At 40.2% G+C, this 20,392-nt stretch overlaps 1 protein-coding gene across 1 annotated transcript in view; it reads right to left on the reverse strand.

Moving 5' to 3' along the window:
* Positions 1 to 661: 661 nt before the first annotated feature.
* LOC144783133 (t-SNARE domain-containing protein 1-like) overlaps positions 662 to 20,392 on the reverse strand; it is a 54,307-nt gene continuing 34,576 nt past the window's right edge. Inside the window, exon 3 of the mRNA XM_078662269.1 lies at positions 662 to 735. Coding sequence (XP_078518395.1) covers positions 662 to 735 — 74 coding nt within the window. The remainder of the gene's footprint in view (positions 736 to 20,392) is intronic.

Below are 20,392 nucleotides of genomic sequence, written 5' to 3' on the forward strand. Positions count from 1 at the left end.
AATGAAAACAAAGTGTGCACAAGTAGGACCTGTATAACTATACTGGTTCATATATCCCTTCACCAGACAGAAGATTGCTTTCATGCTTTATAATCTCCTTCAATTTTTTTTAACCTTTTGTCTTATGTCTTTAATCTATCTTGTTCTTTGTTGCTGTACCATGTTCTATTGACTTTCTTGTTATTTAACCTGGAGACAAATTTATATGTTTAGCTCCAATAATTATTGTTATAACAATGGCTTTTTTAGGTCACACCTAATTATTTGTTTATAGGCACCTGTTATAAGACTTTAGATTCTTAGTTCTTCTTCTGATTATATGCGAGGTTTTTCTGAACTTGAGAAATCACTTCTTCCATTAAATATTGTTTCTGTACGATTATTACACTCTATAGGACAGAAAAGAACACTGTTTTTCTTATACCTGTTCCTATTCTAGGTTTTAGATTATCGACTTAATTGATTCTCCATTTCTGAAGTTACCTTTGGTTTTCTGCAGATTTTTATATTGTTTCTTTCCCACTCAGATGTGTGATGATGCCTTACTCTTATTTTTCTTAGTCTGGATCTGAAATGTATACCCGGTTGGTTAGGCATTTTGTGAAAGTTTCCTGAGTGTTTATAAACACATTTGAACATTTCTTGCTTACCTATTTATTTATCAAATTGGCATGTCAGTCTCTATTTCATCTCTCAGGATGATCGATTTCAATATTGATAATTTCTTAACCTCAGCTGTAATTAAATGACAAGTTGAAGTTTGTTATTTAAATTGAATCTTATTATTTGATTTATGATTTCTTACATTCAGCTTAATTCAAAAACGGCAATTATGTCGTAACCTAGATTCTGTTTTATTATTTATGATTATATTTGTTCTTGATATATTATACATAGGGGCGATCAAAGTCTCGTAGTAAGTGCTTAGTTAGCCTTTAACGGCTTTACTTACTGCATGGACCTTCCTCAAACTGCAATCAGTGCAGTCGATACATAAATAAACCGGTCTTGTTCTTTCCACATTGTGTAGCATGATGTCGGTTGTATGGTTTATAAATTCTCTTATTCTGCTTATCTGAACCGGGAATTATACCATAACATGCACAATAATGGGGAGTATCAATCTAGTTCCTTTATTTGTAGTTATACTCGCACTCAAAAGTGTTTGAAGTAGATGTGGCCACGGCCTACTGCTAAATATTCAAATGGTATTTACATAACTCAAATGTAAAAATTCTCACAACTGAGCTCGCCTTTATGGATTGCCGACATATTTATCTAATCATTTATCTACTCGCCTAATCGTTTAGCATTGTGTATCCCAATCCCCAATGCGTTTATCTATTTACAGATTTCTCACAATTGCTTATGCCTATACGAACGGTTGCCCTGTTTTTTAATTATTCGAATCCCTTAGTTCACTTACCTCTTTCATACAGCCGTTTGGATGCCCTTTACGTATCTACTGCATGGTCGAGAGTTGTCGTCTCTCTCCCTTTTTAAAGAGATTTCCAATCTCGGCGTCTGCCCTTGTTAGTTACTTCCGGGGGTATTCGGTTTAGTTCCGGATGACCCTACGCTATGGTCTTTTGTTCTAATCAAGCGCCATCGTAGTGTGGAGCAATTGCTCATGTTGGTATACCTTATATGTTAGAGTTGTTACGAAAAGAAGAGAAATAACAAACAATTGTTGAGGTTTCTAAATCCTCTTGCTCTTGCTATGTGAATTTCTTTATTTTAAACATATATCCTTTTGTTTTACGGCGATGCATTTCTGAAATGATCTGCTCTAAATGGCCGCTATTTTGGATTGGGAAACATATCTATGTTGTTATAAGGCTTGCTTATATTGAGTCATATTATAGATTCAGTGTATATTCTTCGGAGGCGACACTACTTGACATGTAGTTTAATTCAATAATAATATTCAACCATTCGTGATTTTCCTTAATGGAAGCTATTAAATCAACTAATCATGTTATAAAAATGCTATCACCCTGAACTGGGAAATAAATGTAGATGTTGACAAGATGATATATTTCTTTATGGTATTATTATTACTACAGTATACTATGTTCTATTATGTAATGCAACCGTATTTAATACAGGGATGGCTGTTTTTGTTTATAGTACAGAATAATTTAGCAAAGACAATCTATTCAGCATTAAGCCATTAAATGAAACAAATCGATTTCAATGTCTTTACTTGTTTAAATGATCATATTTATGTTCTATTTCACTAGGAATGACTCCATTCAGAAGTATCTGAAACAAGGGCTCAGTGAAGTATGGGATCACTTCACATGGCTGTCATCTAAAGGCAACCCTGTGTCCATCCTCCCTCACTTCAGTGCCTGGATCGCAACCCTCTGGCCACGGGAGTGAAGTCAGTAAACTTCCATGATCAGACGCAGAGTTATCACCTTCCATTTACTAAAGTGGCAGCCTTTAATTCATTGCATGTATGTGTGTCACGTGACATGACCGTACAAGCTGGTGCTCACTGAGAGCTTTTGTTGGACTCTCAGTAATGTCATCCCTAGAGAAAGGCTGGGCTGTCCCCTCAAGTCCTTATGGTACAGATTGGGTGTGTATTCCTCCCGACCCCATGTGCTCTACGTATCCAGCATTGCACCTGACGAAGCAGAGCTCATGCAGTCAGGTAAATGTTATTGGGGAAGGGTGGGGGTAATGGACTGATCCAATTACGAATTACTGCCATTGACCCTCAGGAACAGTCCCACCACATTCTTTGAAGCTGTTGTGGCAGCCGCAGCCGCGTAGGTTCAGCGCCGGGTTGCACAAGTTACAGAAGTAGGAAAGATGTGCTGCCGTTCAAAGAGCAAGATGCCTAGTGCACCAGTTGTTGGAAGACCCGTGGTGATGATAACAATGTTGTTCAGAACACTCCTTGAGCTTCTACCTCACCTGTGGAAGTAACGTATACTACATCCCGCCACAGGGTAGCTGCCTACCCTTTAAGTTTCTACCTCACCTGCAGCTCTATGGAAGTAACACATCCTACAACCTGCCACAGGGCAGCTGGGTTGTACGGCATTACAACGCGGGCTTTTACCCCGCATGCCATTACAACGCAGTTTTTACAACGACTTGCGTTGGGGGGCGCTGGATAGTGGAATAGTTTAATTTTCTATTCCAACTCCAGCCCACGTTGACAGTAGGGAAGGTGTTGGATAGAAAATGAAACTATTCCCTATCCTACAGCGCCCTCCAGCGCAAGTCGTTGTAGGGACTTGCGTTGGGATAGCAGCGTTGTAATAGCAGTGCGGGGTAATGCCCACGTTGTTATGGATGTTTCCCGGCAGCTGTCTAACCCTTAAGCTTCTACCTTACCTGCAGCCCTGTGGAGGTAACACATTCTACATCCCGCCACAGGGCAGCTGCCCACCCCTTTAGCTTCTACCTCACCTGCAGCCCTATGGAAGTAATGCATCCTACATCCCGCCACAGGGCGGCTGCCTGCCCCCGAATCGACGCAGTAAAACTGCATTGGATCTGCCAATATATTCTCACCCTGGAGGTAATTCTTGCAGCACAGGCTATGCTAGCAGCTCTCACTTCTGCTTGGGGGCTTTGTTCCCTTCTCGACTACACAACTACTGCGTGATCTTGTTACTGGAAGCAGATAGGTAAATGCCAATGGGGCATGATGGTTATTCTTACACACCCATTGCATTTATCTAGCTTTGAACACCCAGTAAATCAAGGGTTAACCGTCTTTCAGTATGCATGAATATTTAAGCCACCCTGTGGCAAAGAGAGGAAAGGATAGACAAAAAATAAGAGGGCTGCTGTGGTGGGAAACAGCAAAACATGAGAAGAAATACAAAAACACAACAACAGGGAGATGAGAGGCATCCAGAGATAATGCAAATAGCAGAAAAACATGAGCTAGAAAAGTAGAGGAGGAGAGGAAGGAAGGAAAGAAAGGAAGGGGGGAGTAATAACAGTAATGGAGGGATAAAAGATGGAGAGGAGGCGATAGATGATTGGGAGAGAGTGGACAGAGGAGGGTGGCAGCGAAAGTGGCAATGAGGAAGTCGGCAAAGTGAGCGAGCAAGGGATGGAGAGAGGCTGTCAGGAGCTTTCGGATATGTGAGAAGGGGATGGATAGAGCCTCACATGCACTATCTTGGTTTTCTGATAGTCCACCTTTAGGGACCTAGTTCTGCCCTGGGTGGTAATATAGAATCCTCTGATTTCTTGTGTAAATACTAAAGCTGAGTCCAACTTTGAACTTTGATCGTAGGGAGAAGAAAATTACCCCAGTGGATTATCCTCCAGTTATAGCACTTCCTCTAAAAAATGAACGATTTCCACCGTCACTCTACTTAATGCAGACCCTAAGTCTTCCAGAGGTAAAACATAATTATTTCATTCTTGTGGTACAGAAGTTGCGGACTGGAAATAAAAACTCTTGCAGCACAATCAGAGTGGTTTATTTTTTTAATTTGCGGTACCGCAGGAATACCAAAGTACCAACTTTTTAGATATCACTAACATTTGAACATTCATTTCTCGAAACCCGGTGAACAGATGTGCACCAAATCATAAAAATCACGCTTTCTGAGTAAAGATCTAGCTTTCTGCCATATTGTGTGTAATTCTGGTCAGGCATTTTTTTCTAAATAGCTTCTTAATATTCCTATGGGAAAATGTTCTCGCCCGGAGAATATCCCCTCCCCCACAACTTGACGGATCACAATGAAACTTCCCAGAAAGCTGAGGAGGATTAACTTTTTATTTAGAAAATGTCATGACGATTCATCAAAAACCCTGACCTAAATATAGCTACACATAGTTAGAACAGTGTTTTCATAGCAAAAGCATGTTTTGTTTTGCTGATAACTTTGGCTCCAATTGACGAATCTTCACAAAACTTTCCAACGAAAAGTTCATCTACCTCAATTCCTTGCTGCAAAGTTTCGGGTTGATCTATCAAGCTAGGGCTGAGAAAAAAGGGGTTCCCTTGCATTATTTAGAAAGAATTTCGCACTTCATCAGCTGCAGTCTTTTAGCTGAAAAATGGATTTGGCACACCTTCCACATTAGCTACCATTGGCTGCTTCATTTGCAGATTTCAACAATGAAGTGCTCCTAGCTCAAAATCTATTTCAAAAAGACCTCTTAATTAAAAAAAAAAACAGTGCACACGGAGAAACAGTTACAGACACTTTGTATAAGTTAGTTGGTCATTTACAGCTCTTAGTTGCAGTTCTCCGTCATAAAAGAGGTTGCCATTTTTCCTGGATTGTGTCAATATTCCCTTATGGTTGGCTGGTGGAAGTGCTTGCCTTGGCAGCAGGTAACAAATTACTCAAATATTTAACTGTAATTGAAGGAGAGTGGAAAGAATGATTTATTTATCTTTGTCAAAATTCTTACTTTCAGTATTCATTCAGATTCATATTTATGTCACAGACATGCTCTCAAAGTTGCAATTATTATGAGGGGGCACGCAGGGTTTAGAAGACTCCCAAGCAATGTGCATCTTTTTTAACTTGTGACATATTCAATCTTAATGTACCTCTGAGTGAGACATTTCCCTAACAAATCTGATACATATGTACTATACACTGTTGTTCTACATTGCTGTTTCTTACTAGAAATTATTACTTACAAATGTCTTTTAAAGTAAATACACTATAGGAGAGAAGTTTTAGGATTTACCCAGAAAATCTAGATTTAAACACTCAAGCATTAAACCTTATATTACAGTAAGTGCTCACCTGTGGGCTTGTTTCGTGTTGTGTGCGGCATTGTAATTACCTTCCAGAATGACTTTTTTTTTAAGGAGGATCTGTAAAATGTAGATCATTTTTCCTTAAGAAACTTATATCGTCTTTGATATTGGTGGGATCCTTATTGGAATCATTGTGGGTTAAAATTAGGCCCGGAGAAAACTAAACTATGCTGCCATAATAGTGGGAATTTCCTATTATGCTTGTTACACAAAAGTCCACTCATTACACCGTGTTGCACAATTGTACTCCATTCACTAGAAAATATTAGCACGGGAGCATAGGAACAAAGAGAACAACCAGAAAGTGAGAGGCTGTCCAGAGCTACTGATTTTTTGTAGAAATGCATCTTCACGCCAAAAATTGATGGAAGGACGCATTTTTCTGAAAAATATAGCACTAAATGACAGAATTGCATTTCGTGAATTATGTAATTTCGCAGAATTTTCCCAAAATTTCACGTAATTACACAGAATCAAATTATGCAAACTTTAAAATGCCAAACTTTCTAGATGACAATGCCACAAAATTCTGACACAAATTCCATTTCTACGCGTAATAAGCCACATAATTTTGATTTCTTTCCTGCATTATTTGTTAGATCTTCGGTGTATAGTTTAGCTGCATATTTCACTATACATTTGTAGTACCACGAAGTAGAGCATCAAAAGGGTCACAGATACAGACGAGCAAATAGAACACGTTGTCGCTCGTGAATGTGTGCACCTCTGATCCTACCACTCTGGACTAGGATCATTAACAGTTCTCTGCATCAAGGCAGCATCCCTGACATCCTCAAAATTGGTCAAGTGTCACCCATCCTAAAACCCCCCACAGCCGACTCGATGGACCTTAAAAACTATCGCCCTATTCCTAATAGCTCTAATCTAGCCAAACTCTTGGAATAATGTGAGTTCCAACAACTGACTAAACACATTGACCACTTCGACCTCCTTGACAATCACCAATCTGGCTTTAGAGCAGGGCATAGCACCGAATCAGCCATGTCGCACATTATTGACGACGCCTTACAAATACTCGATCGGAATGGATCATGCCTACTCATCTTATTAGACCTCTCCTCAGCCTTCGATACGGTCAAACACGAAAACCTGATTGACCTCCTGAATCGCAGAATGGGCCTCTCAGACTCAGTACTTACTTGGTTTACCTCCTTTCTTCAAAACCGGACCCAAAAATTCAAGGTCAATAACTCCTTATCCAAACCCGTACCAGTAACTCTGGGAGTACCACAAGGGTCCGCATTATCCCCTACACTTTTCAATCTATTTATGGAACCTCTTACTGTCTTGTTGCAAGCATCCAACGTCCAATTTCACATGTACGCAGACGATACACAACTTTACCTGAAGATTCATACTCCAGATGACATCAAACTACTTAACAAAACGGTGCTGAACACCCAATCATGGCTAGCTGAGAACCATCTCAAGCTTAACACACTCAAAACGGAATTCCTACTTATTGCTCCACCCTCCAAAATACCCCTCCTTCAGGATTGGTTCAAACACCCCACGGCATTCAACGTTCAACCAACAATCATTGACTCAGCAAAATGACTGGGTATAACCCTTGATTAGAAACTCAACATGCATAAACATATTGCCAATGCAACAAAGGGAGCAGACTTCCAGATTAATATTCTACGGAAGCTTAAACCCTTCCTACCAAAAAACGACTTCAAGATGGCAGTGCAAGCTCTAGTGATTCCCAGGATCGAGTACGGTAGTGTCTCTCTTTGCGGACTCCCCAAAGCTACTACAGCACCACTCAGAGCCACCATCAATGCTGCAGCTAGACTCATCACGGGCTCAAAAAAAAGGGCCCACATCTCCCCGGACTTAAAAGCCTTGAATTGGCTACCATGGGAAGCCAGAATTCACCTAAAAATAGCCTGCATGACTCACAAAGCCGTTCACCACAAGGCACCTAGTTATCTTTCTCAGAAATTAACTATCTCGGGGGTAAGAGATCCACAAGGAGTGCAGAAAACTTATTACTGAAGCCACACAGATTTAATAAGTCTACAACGTATAAACGCTCCTTCTCAGGGATGGCTCCTAGGATCTGGAACGCACTACCCCCAGAAACCAGACTTATTACATCTACTTCATTCTTCAAAAAGGATGTAAAGTCAATTCTCATGAAAAAATTCACATGATCATCACCTATAGATACCATGACTTTTATAGGTGCAAACTGACAACCCTCTTGCACTGATGCTCTCTCGGCCCACACCCCTCTCTTTATCTTATTTTGCACATTGTGTTATTTATATTTGATCTACTTCATTTGTTTGATGTATGCTTGCACAGTATTTACACTTATATTGGTTTCGACTTGTTGTGTACCTGGATTTATAATTTTTCCTCATTGCCTGTAAAGCGCTCTGATACCCGCAAGGGTCTGGTTCGCGCTCTATAAAACCTTCTAAATAAAATAATACAAACTAGGGAGGGAAAGCATGAAGTTATGAATTGTACCTATCAAGAAGATTGAGACTTTTAATCACTGGCCTCAGTATTTCTCAGATTCCAGTAACTAACATGCAGTTGCTGCTTTTCCGATGTTTTTAAGTAAATTTAGGTAACAGATATCTCAAAGCCCAATTGCTACATAAAACATTGATTTCAAGGACAAACACAGGAGGATTGTGGGAGAGTAAAGGACCTCAGTGCTCACATGGTACATTAATAAGTAGTATTGCTTTGGAATCTATAAAGCAATATACAGCAGAAGCATGGGCCCTGAAAAAAGTAAAGGGATTTGGGCATAATACCCCTCTGCCTACCCGTGTGATGGTCCTACAGGAGTACACATAATGTTTACAAGATGTTGTTAGTCTGTGTAGTGATACATGCTCCTGCTGACAAATGTGGCACTACTGGGCCCCTCCCTCTCTGCGTCTACCTCAGAGCTCTCAAGGTTTCTAAATCCAAGCATGAACAAACAAATGATCAATTCCAGCTTTTTCATTTTAATTCTGGTTCTTGTAGTACAGAATTTAGGAAAGGCTAAACAGGACAAGTATCAGAATGAAAGCAAAAAAAGTCTAATGAGATAATCACACAGGAACTCTGGGGACTGGAGAGACCTGTACTTCTTCCTCGGGCCCTGCCCCTCTCCTAGCACACCTCCAGTCCCTTCCACTTGAACACAGAAGAGATTGAATCCATTTAATGTATCGAATGACGCCAAACCTTTCCGAATCATAACTATGGCAGTCAGACCCGAACATTTTGTTTTTGGTCTGAAGCAGCTTTATGCAATTCACTGGCTACTTGTGAAAAACAGGATTCAATTTAAAACACTGGTCCTGGCGCATAAAGCACTGCATGGACAGGGCACAGTATACCGTAGGAGGAGGCTTTCTATCTGTGCCCCTCCCTCCCCCCAGGACATTACGACCGACTTATGGTCACCATTCCAAAAATCCACTGGACTAGAATCGGGGGAGATCATTCTAGAATCTCTGTGCTAAAGCCTGTTATCAACCCTCGCTGGCACTTCAGGCCACCCTTGACATTTTCAGAAAGAAATTAAAAACTTGGCTGTCCACAAAATGAGGTAATTCCATCCAGTCCCCTATGTTGGAGAGAAACTACTACTAGAGCTGGGTCTCTCCTTGGAGTAGGCTGTGCTCCATAAATGCTGTTTCATTCATTCATTCACTTGACCCATCTATGCATTACTCTGGAGGCACGACATGGCTGCCCCTCTTGTAGCGTATAGTGTGTTTGTTGGACTCTGGCAACAGCTTCTTCTAGAGTTGGCAGAGCCTCACTACAAAAATGGCACCGGCAACTTTCCAAATGTTGGGGCAAACTCATGTCCAACATTCCAAACATCAGTGAGCAATGTGCATATAAAGGGACAGCACTTTTGATCCTAAGTGCAATAGAGGATACTGTTGGTGAAGAAAGAGCTGGGGCTAAAAAGAACAAAATATACTATGTTGTGTGGGCTTTTCATCTACTAACTGAGTATAAAATACTGGGTCCAACTAGACCCTAAAGGGACAGCCACGCCTGATATAATTTGGGTGCTAAGGAATATATATATATATATATTTAATGTTTTGAGTTACATTTTAAGAAGCTAACGAACTCGCCAAAAACATGTGCATATAATTAAGACTCGTACGAGTGGAGACGTGTAATGCCTTTAATCTTGCCTCTGAATAAAGGAATCTAAATGAAGCACTGTTGGTGGGCCTGTTTCACAACACTAAATAGTGTGTTTTTTCTTTTGTAAGATATAAATATATATTCTAAATATATGAAGAGATTTCACGTTAACTAGTTACATGCACTGTGCAATTTATATGTTTAAATATGCTGCACCTTAACCATCGCTGATACCCAGCTGTAGGTAACATGGATCTGTATGCTGCATAGGGACCACATTGTTGTAGCATTTTTCAGTATGTTTTCTATGTTTACTAATGTCGTAATTGGGAAGAGCTATATAATATGTTTTTGTAATGGCGCCAACCAGATTGATAAAGGCTTCTAGCAAGCCGAAACGCGTCTCTCTTTTAGCTCTGGGATTGAGGGTGACCCACGAGAATAAACAGATGCCGAATCCTGACTACCTCGAGTCTGTGCCTTCTTCCGTGGATGAGTTTGTGGATGATTCTGCGGGGGCTGGATGGAGTGCATATATATATATATATATATATATATATATATATATTACCTACTGGCGGTCGCCAGTAGGTAGTTATAGTTAGGATCGTTTTCCATAGGAAATCCGCAACATTCTAGTGGGAATAACTTTGGCGCCGAATGAGGGATCTGCATGTAATTTCCTTAACTTTGCCTCGCTGCGCTCCGCTCCTTCCCTGAAAGTTTCGGGTGGATCCGTCAAGCGGGGGCCGAGATAAAAGGGGGGTCCCAAAACGTGTTTTCCCCATGTTAATTTCCATTGGGCGGTTGGACTCACTTTTAGCCCGAACGGCTGAATGGATTTCCACCAAACTTGGCAAAATTGTAGGGACTGGTACCCCAATGTGCCTTTGCTATGTCTCAAGATATATGCTCCAGTGGTTTTTACGAAAATTAACTTTGAAAAAATACATTTTGGGCTACATTGGGCTATATATATGTTAGAGCCCAAATGTAGCCCAATGTAGCCCAAAGATGGCCACCAGAGACAAAAAAAAACAAATGTAGCCCAAATATCAGCCGGATGTAGCACAACTATAGCCCAATGACAGAATGTCCCAGAGTGTTCTAAAGAACAACTAGAACGCTAACAGTCTTACTTATGACAAAAGTATGGCACACCTGAAGTCATCTTGATTGGAATAAAGTGGTAACACTTAATACATTTAATTTGAAAAGGAACAAAATGAGGGGTTTCATTTTGCCATAGAAATTTTATATATATATATATATATATATATATATATATATATATATATATATATATATATATATATATATATATTCACTGAAAAAACCATAGGTTTCACACCAGTTATAGTTAGGAATTAGCATTTAAAAAACCTATTAAATTCACTGAAAAAACCATAGGTTTCACACCAGTTATAGTTAGGTGGAAATTTTACTTGCATAAAACCATTGAAATTCCCACGTTATAGTTAGTTGGACTCACTATAACTTGCGCATGCAATGCACTGCTGATGACGTCACATATTACATCACTCATGACATGGTCAGTGACATCACTCATGACATCACTGATGACATCTCAAATGACATCACTGATGACGTCATCCAGTGAATGTGTATCTTTCTGAAAAATAAATATTTTTTATATATGTATATCTAAAGGTTGATGGAAGAATAAATGGGTAAATAAATGTCTAAATGGATGTTTTTTGTGTGTAAAATTGATTGGTTAACTGACTTATTAAATGTATCTTAGTGAATACATATATTAGCGAGTAATGTTTAAATATTTAAATATCTGTATCTGTGTCTCACTTTGTGTATAAGTGGCTGCATGGGTTGGTGAGTAGCTACATGAGTGTGTATATGGGTTATTAGTTGTTTTTTTGAGTATCAGTATCAGTGTCTGTATGGTTCGGTAGGGGATATTACTTAGAGCACAGATGCATGAATGAGTGACTCACTATTTGTATGTATTTTGAAGACAGCATGTGTGCAAGACTGTATGGGTGGATGATTGTGTGTATGGGTGGGTTAGTGAGTATGTGTTTTTATAATTGATTGTTTAAGAGAGTAAATATGTTTCCGTTTCTGTAGAAGTATGTGTAGTGGTGTGTATATAGCAGTATAATCAAGTAAATGGTTTTTTGATAGTTTATTTGCATGTGTGAATTTGTGTGTGAGTAACTATATGGATGAGTATTAGTGTGTAACAGGATGTATAGGTGTATGAGTACATATGATGAGTAAGTACATGCATGAGTGACTATATAGAACTGTTGGTGAATGAGTGGATGTGTATGTAGATGTTGGAATTACCTAATAAGTTGTTGTAATTGGTATTGGTTTCTCCTTTTTTAAGAAAATGTTAGTTTCTATTTTTGAATGTGTGTGTCAAAGGTTATTTTATGCTGATAGGAGGTCTGCCACTTTGTCACAAGGATGTTGTCATCAGTGATGTCATTTGAGATGTCATCAGTGATGTCATGAGTGATGTCACTGACCATGTCATGAGTAAGATAATATGTGACGTCATCAGCAGTGGATTGCACGCGCAAGTTATAGTGAGTACAACTAACTATAACGTGGGAATTTCAATGGTTTTATGCGAGTACAATTTCCACCTAACTATAACTGGTGTGAAACCTATGGTTTTTTCAGTGAATATATATATATGTGTGTATTCTATGAAACTGGGTTTTTGTTGCACGAGGGCATGATGTACTAAAGAAGGGTCTCTAAGGGCTGCAGCATGACTTGTGCTACCATAAGAGACCCCTCACCAAACACATGCAAGACTGCCACTGCAGGCTGCATGTTTTGGTGCAGACAAAAGTGAAAATACCACATGGCACTCATCCCTGTGACAATTGCACCAAATGATGACCTGTCCTGCAGCTGCTGAGTCTCCAAAGCCCTGGAGACCTGCCAGCACTTCACCCCGGACCCCAAATCTCCCGTGAAGCAGCTGACCTATTTCCCTGCATCCTGTAGACACCCAAAGAGACCTGAGAGGACTTCAAAACTACAAAAGTCTGAGCACTAAGGGCACCACTGCACCCGTCGCTCCAAACTCAAGTTTGAGTGAGCTAACTGTGCCAGCGTGGTTCCCCCATCCCTCCAGAGACCCAGTCCACTGTGGATTTGCCTCTTGTGGACTCACCAATACCACCTGCAGCCTCTGCACGCAGGCCCCCTTCTACTGTTACCGCTCTCTGTAAGGGAAACTCGATGCTTAAAGACACCTCTGTACTTGTCGCTCCTGAGCCGTAGAGTAGAGGACCCAAGGTGTCCCTACTTCCCCGAGCATTGTTAGGCCTGATCCCCCTTGTTGGTTCATCCTGACTGGCCTCTCAGTCAAAGCCTGCAGCCTCTTTATGCAGAGACCGACCCTCATAGGGTAATACTGCCTAGGACCTTGCCGACCACTCACCTTAACTCCTGGGGATTGGTCCCGTAAGTCGCTCTACTGCACCTGAATGCCGTACTTGTTCGTCCTCCCATAGGATAGCATTGCAGCTTCTGAAAATTGCACTGTTTTCACTTTCTAAATGAAAAAGTATTTCTATTGAAAAACATACTTATCTGATGGAACTGGTTTGGTGCCTAAATATATATAAAGATACCTGTTATTTTTTATAAATTGGTGTGGATCTCTTCATTGAGTCGTGTGCATAATTGTTTTTACTATTGTGTATATTTGTAGATGTCCATATGTAGAAAAGAGACCTGACCCTGTTTGCCAAGCACCCAATAGCACTTAATTGCTTGTATATCACTACTGCTGATATGTTGAGAAATCACAAAGGGCCATATGTATCATACTTCCGTTTAGCGAATTCCAAATAGCGAATTTTAAGGAATCGCTATTTGGAATTCGCAAAACGGTATGTATGTACAAAATCGCTTTTCGATAGCGATTCCTTAGCATTCCTAATTTGCGATTAGCAAATTGCTAATCGCAAATTACCCATTCATTTCCATGGGTCAGGAGGCCCATAGGAATGAAAGTGCAATTTGCGATTAGCAATTTGCTAATCGCAAATTAGGATTTTTTTCAAGGGTGCAGGGGTGTCTCAAGAACACCCTGCTGCACCCCTGAAAAAGACATTTGGGGGCAAATGGCGCACATACATGCCCTAAGGGCATGTATGGGCGTCATATGGCACCTTTGTTTTTTTGTAAAAAAGCTTTTTGAAAAGAATTCGCAACTTACCACCAACTAGAAGTTGGTGGTAATTTGCGAATCCTTAATGGCAATTTTTGAATATTTTTTGTTTGATACATTGCATTTAAGGAATCGCAAAATTTGCGATTCCTTAAGTGCAATCGCAAAATAAGGAATAGCAAATTTTGCAATTCCTTATTTTGCATCAAACATGTTTGATACATACCATTTATCTAATTAGCATTCGCAAAGGCCGAAATTCGCAGAATTTCGGTCTTTGCGAATGCTAATTAGCTTGATACATATGGCCCTATATCCCAGCAGTTTCCTGCAAACTCTATCATAGAACACCAACAATTACCAATCACAATGTCAGGGGTTTCACAATATATTACATAAATGCATGTACAAAAAAGTAGTTTGCTATAAAAAATATTTTTATTTACATAAAACCATGTAAGTACCTCCCTAGGGGTTACAATCTAAAAAAGTATATAATATACTTATGGCTCAAATACGAGACAATCGTTACAATCAGTCAGAAGTCCTACACTTCTCTCTGATATGCCTAAGGCTGCTTGACACACTACCCTCTAGAATAGCACATTTTGATATATCATATATAGAGTCAGCTTCCTACGTGTATGTATTCAGTGAAGTCCTTCATTGACCTTTATCAGAGCCAACATGAATTCCTTTTTCCCTGTCTGCACCAGTTTTTTAGTCTTCAAACCTGATCATCCTATGCAGGATACATGTAGATCTTAGTAGCTGGTGCATTTACCAACTAATTTTTCTGTCTGAGGTTAGAATCTATGACCTGCAAACTATGCATCCTGAAGAAACTTTTGCTTTCCGTGCCTGTTCCCTTCACTCTCCCTTTGTCATTCCCCCTCCACTTCCTTTCCTTTCTCTCTCTGTCTCACACACACATTATTCTCGTTCCCTCTGACACTCACCCATTCATCAGTTCATCCTTTCTCTCCTGTTTCTAGCTGGGTAGCTCTTCTCTCCATTTACCCCTTCCATTTTCTCCTGATTCCCTCTCCCTCTAAATAGAGAGCAACAGAGAGAGGGAATCAAAGGGCCAGAGATATCATGGCTCTTACATGACCAAAGCAAGTGGGACATGGAAGTGGATGGGAGGAGTCAGAAAAAGGAATGCTGGGGTGGGTGGAGCACAGGATCTGATCAGACCTACTAATTGACGTCATTTAGGAGTTGCCAGGGGTCGCAGCTGTAACGCCTGGCTTGCCCTTTCCTACCCCTAGCAATGCCTTTGTGACCCCAGGCCTCAGAGGTGGCAAATTCAGTGCCATGAACACAAGGGTTCCACTTTCTTTATTTTCTGTCAATTTTTTATTACACTAATAGTGAATAAATAATATTATTCACTAATAGTAATTGAAATGGAGTACAATGAGCTGGAATATGCCCTTCAATGACTGCTGACGTAACTTAAAAAAAAAATGCTTTTGAATGTATGTTGTGTGTGTACTTGCAGGTGAGAGTGTGTTTATGTGTGAGAGAATGTATATGTGTGAACTTGTGTGTATGTGTAAGTATGTGTGTGTGAGTGAAAGTGGAGGTCAAAGGGCATGTGATGTCACTTCCGCGACCCCTGGCATTTCGGTGAATTGACGTCCATGGAAGTGCTCTCAGTAGCCCTTCTGTGTTTACAGGGAGACCGGATCCCATCGTAAGAAAAAAGACTTCATACCACCTTCGGCTATAAACGGATTGCATTAAGTGCACTGAAGTAACAAGAGACTATGGACTGCTGTCAAAGAGGGAATTCAACTCCTAGGGGTCACTGGCCCTGAAAGGGGACACCGAGAAACTGATCCTATGGTCAAAAGACTGAGAGATGCGGTGTGATATCACTGAAAAGACTTACCACGATGCAAAGAATACAATAATTAGACATCCCTACAACTGAAGAATGTACTTTTATTAGTAGGGTAACAACAGGGGGTATTTAAGAAGTCCAAAGAACTTACACGCACATGCATCAACCATTTCTGCGGTTGCAAACGGTGCGATCCGCAAAAATCATCCGTTTGCGCCCGCAACAAGGGCAATTGCGATGCATTAAGGTTCAAGGCACTCGCAATTTGAGAATTTGCAAATAATTGCGATTTCTCAAATTGTGATTGCATTTAAGGAATCGCAATTTGCGATTCCTTAAATGCAATGCAAGAACCACTTCAAAATAGTGATTTCACTATTAGGAGCACAAATTACCATGAAGTTGAACTTGATTGTAATTTGCAAAAACTTTGAAAAATGCACTAAAGTGCTTTTTTCAAAGTTGTAGGTTACACACACACATGCCCATGGGGCATGTGTGTGTGCAACATGTGTGCACAGAGCAATTTCAGGGGTGCAACAGGGTGTCCTTTGGATACCCTTGCACCCTTGAAATTTGTTACTCGCAAATTGTGCATGCAATCTCCCATTCATTCCTATGGGCCTCTAGGCCCATAGGAATGAATCGGAAGAGATTCCTTAATTGCGACTCACAATTTGTGAGTCGCAAAAAAGAAATGTTTAGGAATGGCTATTTTAATATGCACGATTACTTCACGATTACTTCATGCATAGGCTTTTGAGAGTCCTTAATTGCGTTTCCTTAATAATCGCAATTAAGGACTTGAAAAAGATTGTCTTGATGCATGTGCCTGTTAGACATGAAGACGAGTTGGAATTTGATGTTAACTTTTCACAGCAAGGAGGAGGTAGGACTGGCTGGCACACTCAAGGCTGTTTTCAGTGAGTACCCAAAGTTCTCTGTGTATTCTTTTAAATGGTAATGATTTGGGGGCATATTATCAAGCCTGTGCGATAAAATTATCGCCGCTTTATCGGCCGAAAACGGCCGATAAAGCGGCGATAATGGGCTTGATAATATGCTCTATGGAATTCCAATCGAAGCTCATGTTAGATGTGAAGACATCTATGTCTTCACATCTAACATGAGCTTCGATTGGAATTCCATAGAGCATATTATCAAGCCCATTATCGCCGCTTTATCGGCCGTTTTCGGCCGATAAAGCGGCGATAATTTTATCGCACAGGCTTGATAATATGCCCCTTGGTGTTCACAGTTTTAATTATAGCTACCAGCAGCCACAGAAGAAACACTTCTAGCTGCAAGACATCCCTTTCAGTACGTCCATATGTCCACATATTTCCCAGAAAGCAGGCACCTAAGAGAGTAGAGGGTGAATGAGTGTCCTTGCTGCTGCTGCTTTATTTATTTAATTATATGTGCATACCTCCTCCCTTCTGTCAGCTACACAGGAGGACATCCCTGTTTACCCTCAGCCTGCGGCTGCTCGGGAACTATTGTTTTTTAATCTGAAAAAAAGAACAGGTCATGTTTCTATTAAACAAAAAAATCTTGGGAATGTCGACCCCAAAAGGTCCCGTCCACTTCCACCTCACTGGCACAAAGGATGACATTAACAGGATATAAGTAGGGCCAATGGAATTATGGGGCAGGGAAGGGCCAATTTATATCGCAGGGTTGAGTAGGTTATGTGGCAGGAAAAGGCAAATTATGTGGCTTAATGCTGCACATTGTATGATTGTAAAACCTAATTATATTGTCATTTTACCACTTTTGACACAGCCTGGGCATTGGTTGCACCTCATTAGTACCAGTTTAACACACAAATATAGCAATAAGCAACAGAAAGGTGACCAGACAAGAGGCTTAAACTGTGTGGCAATACGTGTTGCTGTGCTTTTAGTAACTTTTGAACGATTTGAGCCAGAAAGAACAATTTTGTTTGGTTAAAATCTGCACATAATACAGCAGATGGATTATGTGGCAAATGCGGCAAATCTATATTATTGCGAAAATTGCAGCAGCTGCACGATCGCATAGTTCCAGTGTCCGTGGATATAAAAAGCACTCTTTTGGAAGCACATCACCTAGGATTGTGTGTATAAGGTCCGAAGTCAGGAAAGTTCTAAGAGATGTATTGAATACAATTCTAAACAAGCATTTGCAATGCAATAGGTCTCGCATTAGGAAAGTTTGAGCTATTGGTCTTCTAAATGACAATTTTTTTATTTATGTGTTGTTTTTGAAAATAGCTAAATTAATAGCTTTGTCATTTACAATGCTAATAGTTATAACTTTCGCAAATGTGACACCTATAGCATTTGTAATGCAACATGTTTTGTATTTACGTGACTTAGATGTATTGATATTACAAATAACAATGGCTTTTAATTTTTTTTAATAATTAATACTTAAATAAAAGTCATTGTAATTTATAATGGCAATGGCTTAAACTTTTGTAAATAACTTTTGTGAAGATTATGTTCAGTGTATTTTATTGTGACGAAAATCCAAGAACAGAAGTGAAATATTAACATCTTTTTGTGACATTTGTAATAAAGCTTGAAACATTGAGAGAACATATTTGAACCAGTGATGCTTTGGTGGTGCTGAGCGATGCTGTGGTTGCGCTGAGTGATGCTGTGGTTGCGCTGAGTGGTGCTGTGGTTGCGCTGAGTGGTGCTGTGGATGCTTTTGTATTTACGTGACTTAGATGTATTGATATTACAAATAACAATGGCTTTTAATTTTTTTAAATAATTAATACTTAAATAAAAGTAATTGTAATTTATAATGGCAATAGCTTAAACTTTTGTAAATAACTTTTGTGAAGATTATGTTCAGTGTATTTTATTGTGACGAAAATCCAAGAACAGAAGTGAAATATTAACATCTTTTTGTGACATTTGTAATAAAGCTTGAAACATTGAGAGAACATATTTGAACCAGTGATGCTTTGGTGGTGCTGAGCGATGCTGTGGTTGCGCTGAGTGATGCTGTGGTTGCGCTGAGTGATGCTGTGGTTGCGCTGAGTGGTGCTGTGGTTGCGCTGAGTGGTGCTGTGGTTGCGCTGAGTGATGCAGTGGTGGTGCTGAGTGATGCTGTGGTGGTGCTGAGTGATAATGTGGTGGTGCTGAGTGATAATGTGGTGGTGCTGAGTGATAATGTGGTGGTGCTGAGTTGTGCTGTGGTGGTGCTGGGTTGAGCTGTGGTAGTGCTGGGTTGTGGTGCTGTGGTGGTGCTGTGGTGGTGCTGAGTGGTGCTGTTGTGGTGCTGAGTGATGTTGTGGTTGCGCTGAGTGATGCTGTGGTTGCGCTGAGTGATGCTGTGGTTGCGCTGAGTGATGCTGTGGTTGTGCTGAGTGAAGCTGCGGTTGTGCTGAGTGATGCTGTGGTTGTGCTGAGTGATGCTGTGGTGATAATGTGCTGACTAACAAGCGATGATATTTCTCAATAGGCAACACCCTTTACAAGGCATGGAGGATACATGGCAAACAGACTCTTCCTGAAGCCCCCCTTGCCTTTCAGACGTATAAACCTGCAGGCAACAAATATTTCCCCATAGTACAATCTGCATGTGTGCATAGAAGTTAGGACTAGAGATATAAAAACAGCAAAAAAAAGTTATAGCATATGAAACTGCGCTCCACAAGGACACTGACTGAGCTGAATAAAGAAATGTGCTCATATCGCTTCACTTGGGCTGTGGTGAAATCTCAGCAGTTGGTACACTGCAGTTGGCATACAGTCTGTGGCAGTCATTTCAGAAATAACAGCCAGGGGCAACTGTTGGAACAATCCGAGTGCAAAAAGCTATGCAAGGAGGATGAATAGGCAGATCTGCACCAGGCCCCTGCCCATCACATATCAGAGGAAATCGTAGTACAGGCATCAAAACAGCTGTAAAAAGTTCACATTGCAAGTCTAATAAAACTATAACAAGCGACCAAACAGGAGGAAACACACACACTAAAGTCACAAATCTATACATAAAATTCCACTCATCACCAAAAACAATTATAGCGCTCATTACCAAAACACACTTTTGAACAAGCTTGAAGGCACAGCAGGAGGAAAAAAGTATTCAAATGGACGCTGATGTCCATAAATACATTTATGAAAAACTGAAGAGGTCTTGGTGAACATTGCAGGCCCACCCCTTTCAAATATGGGGTAGTAAACGAAGTTATGTGACGGCTTTGTGGAATGCAAAAGTAATATAAATGTTCTAAAAGGCTAGTAGGTAACCCATGCCAAGTTCTGATAGATTACAGCAATAAATCCACCGTTTACAAATATCCCTCACCTCTTTATTTTTTTGACGTAGATAAACTAGAGCTGCTCAAAGTAGCACTACTATAATTAATAAAGTTTGAGCTATTGGCATTGCTAATAATAATGCAACACCAATAGCTCAAACTTTAATAATGCGAGACCTATGGCATTGCAAATGC

The sequence above is a fragment of the Lissotriton helveticus genome, chromosome 9 (assembly GCF_964261635.1).
Source record: "Lissotriton helveticus chromosome 9, aLisHel1.1, whole genome shotgun sequence".
Taxonomy (NCBI): domain Eukaryota; kingdom Metazoa; phylum Chordata; class Amphibia; order Caudata; family Salamandridae; genus Lissotriton; species Lissotriton helveticus.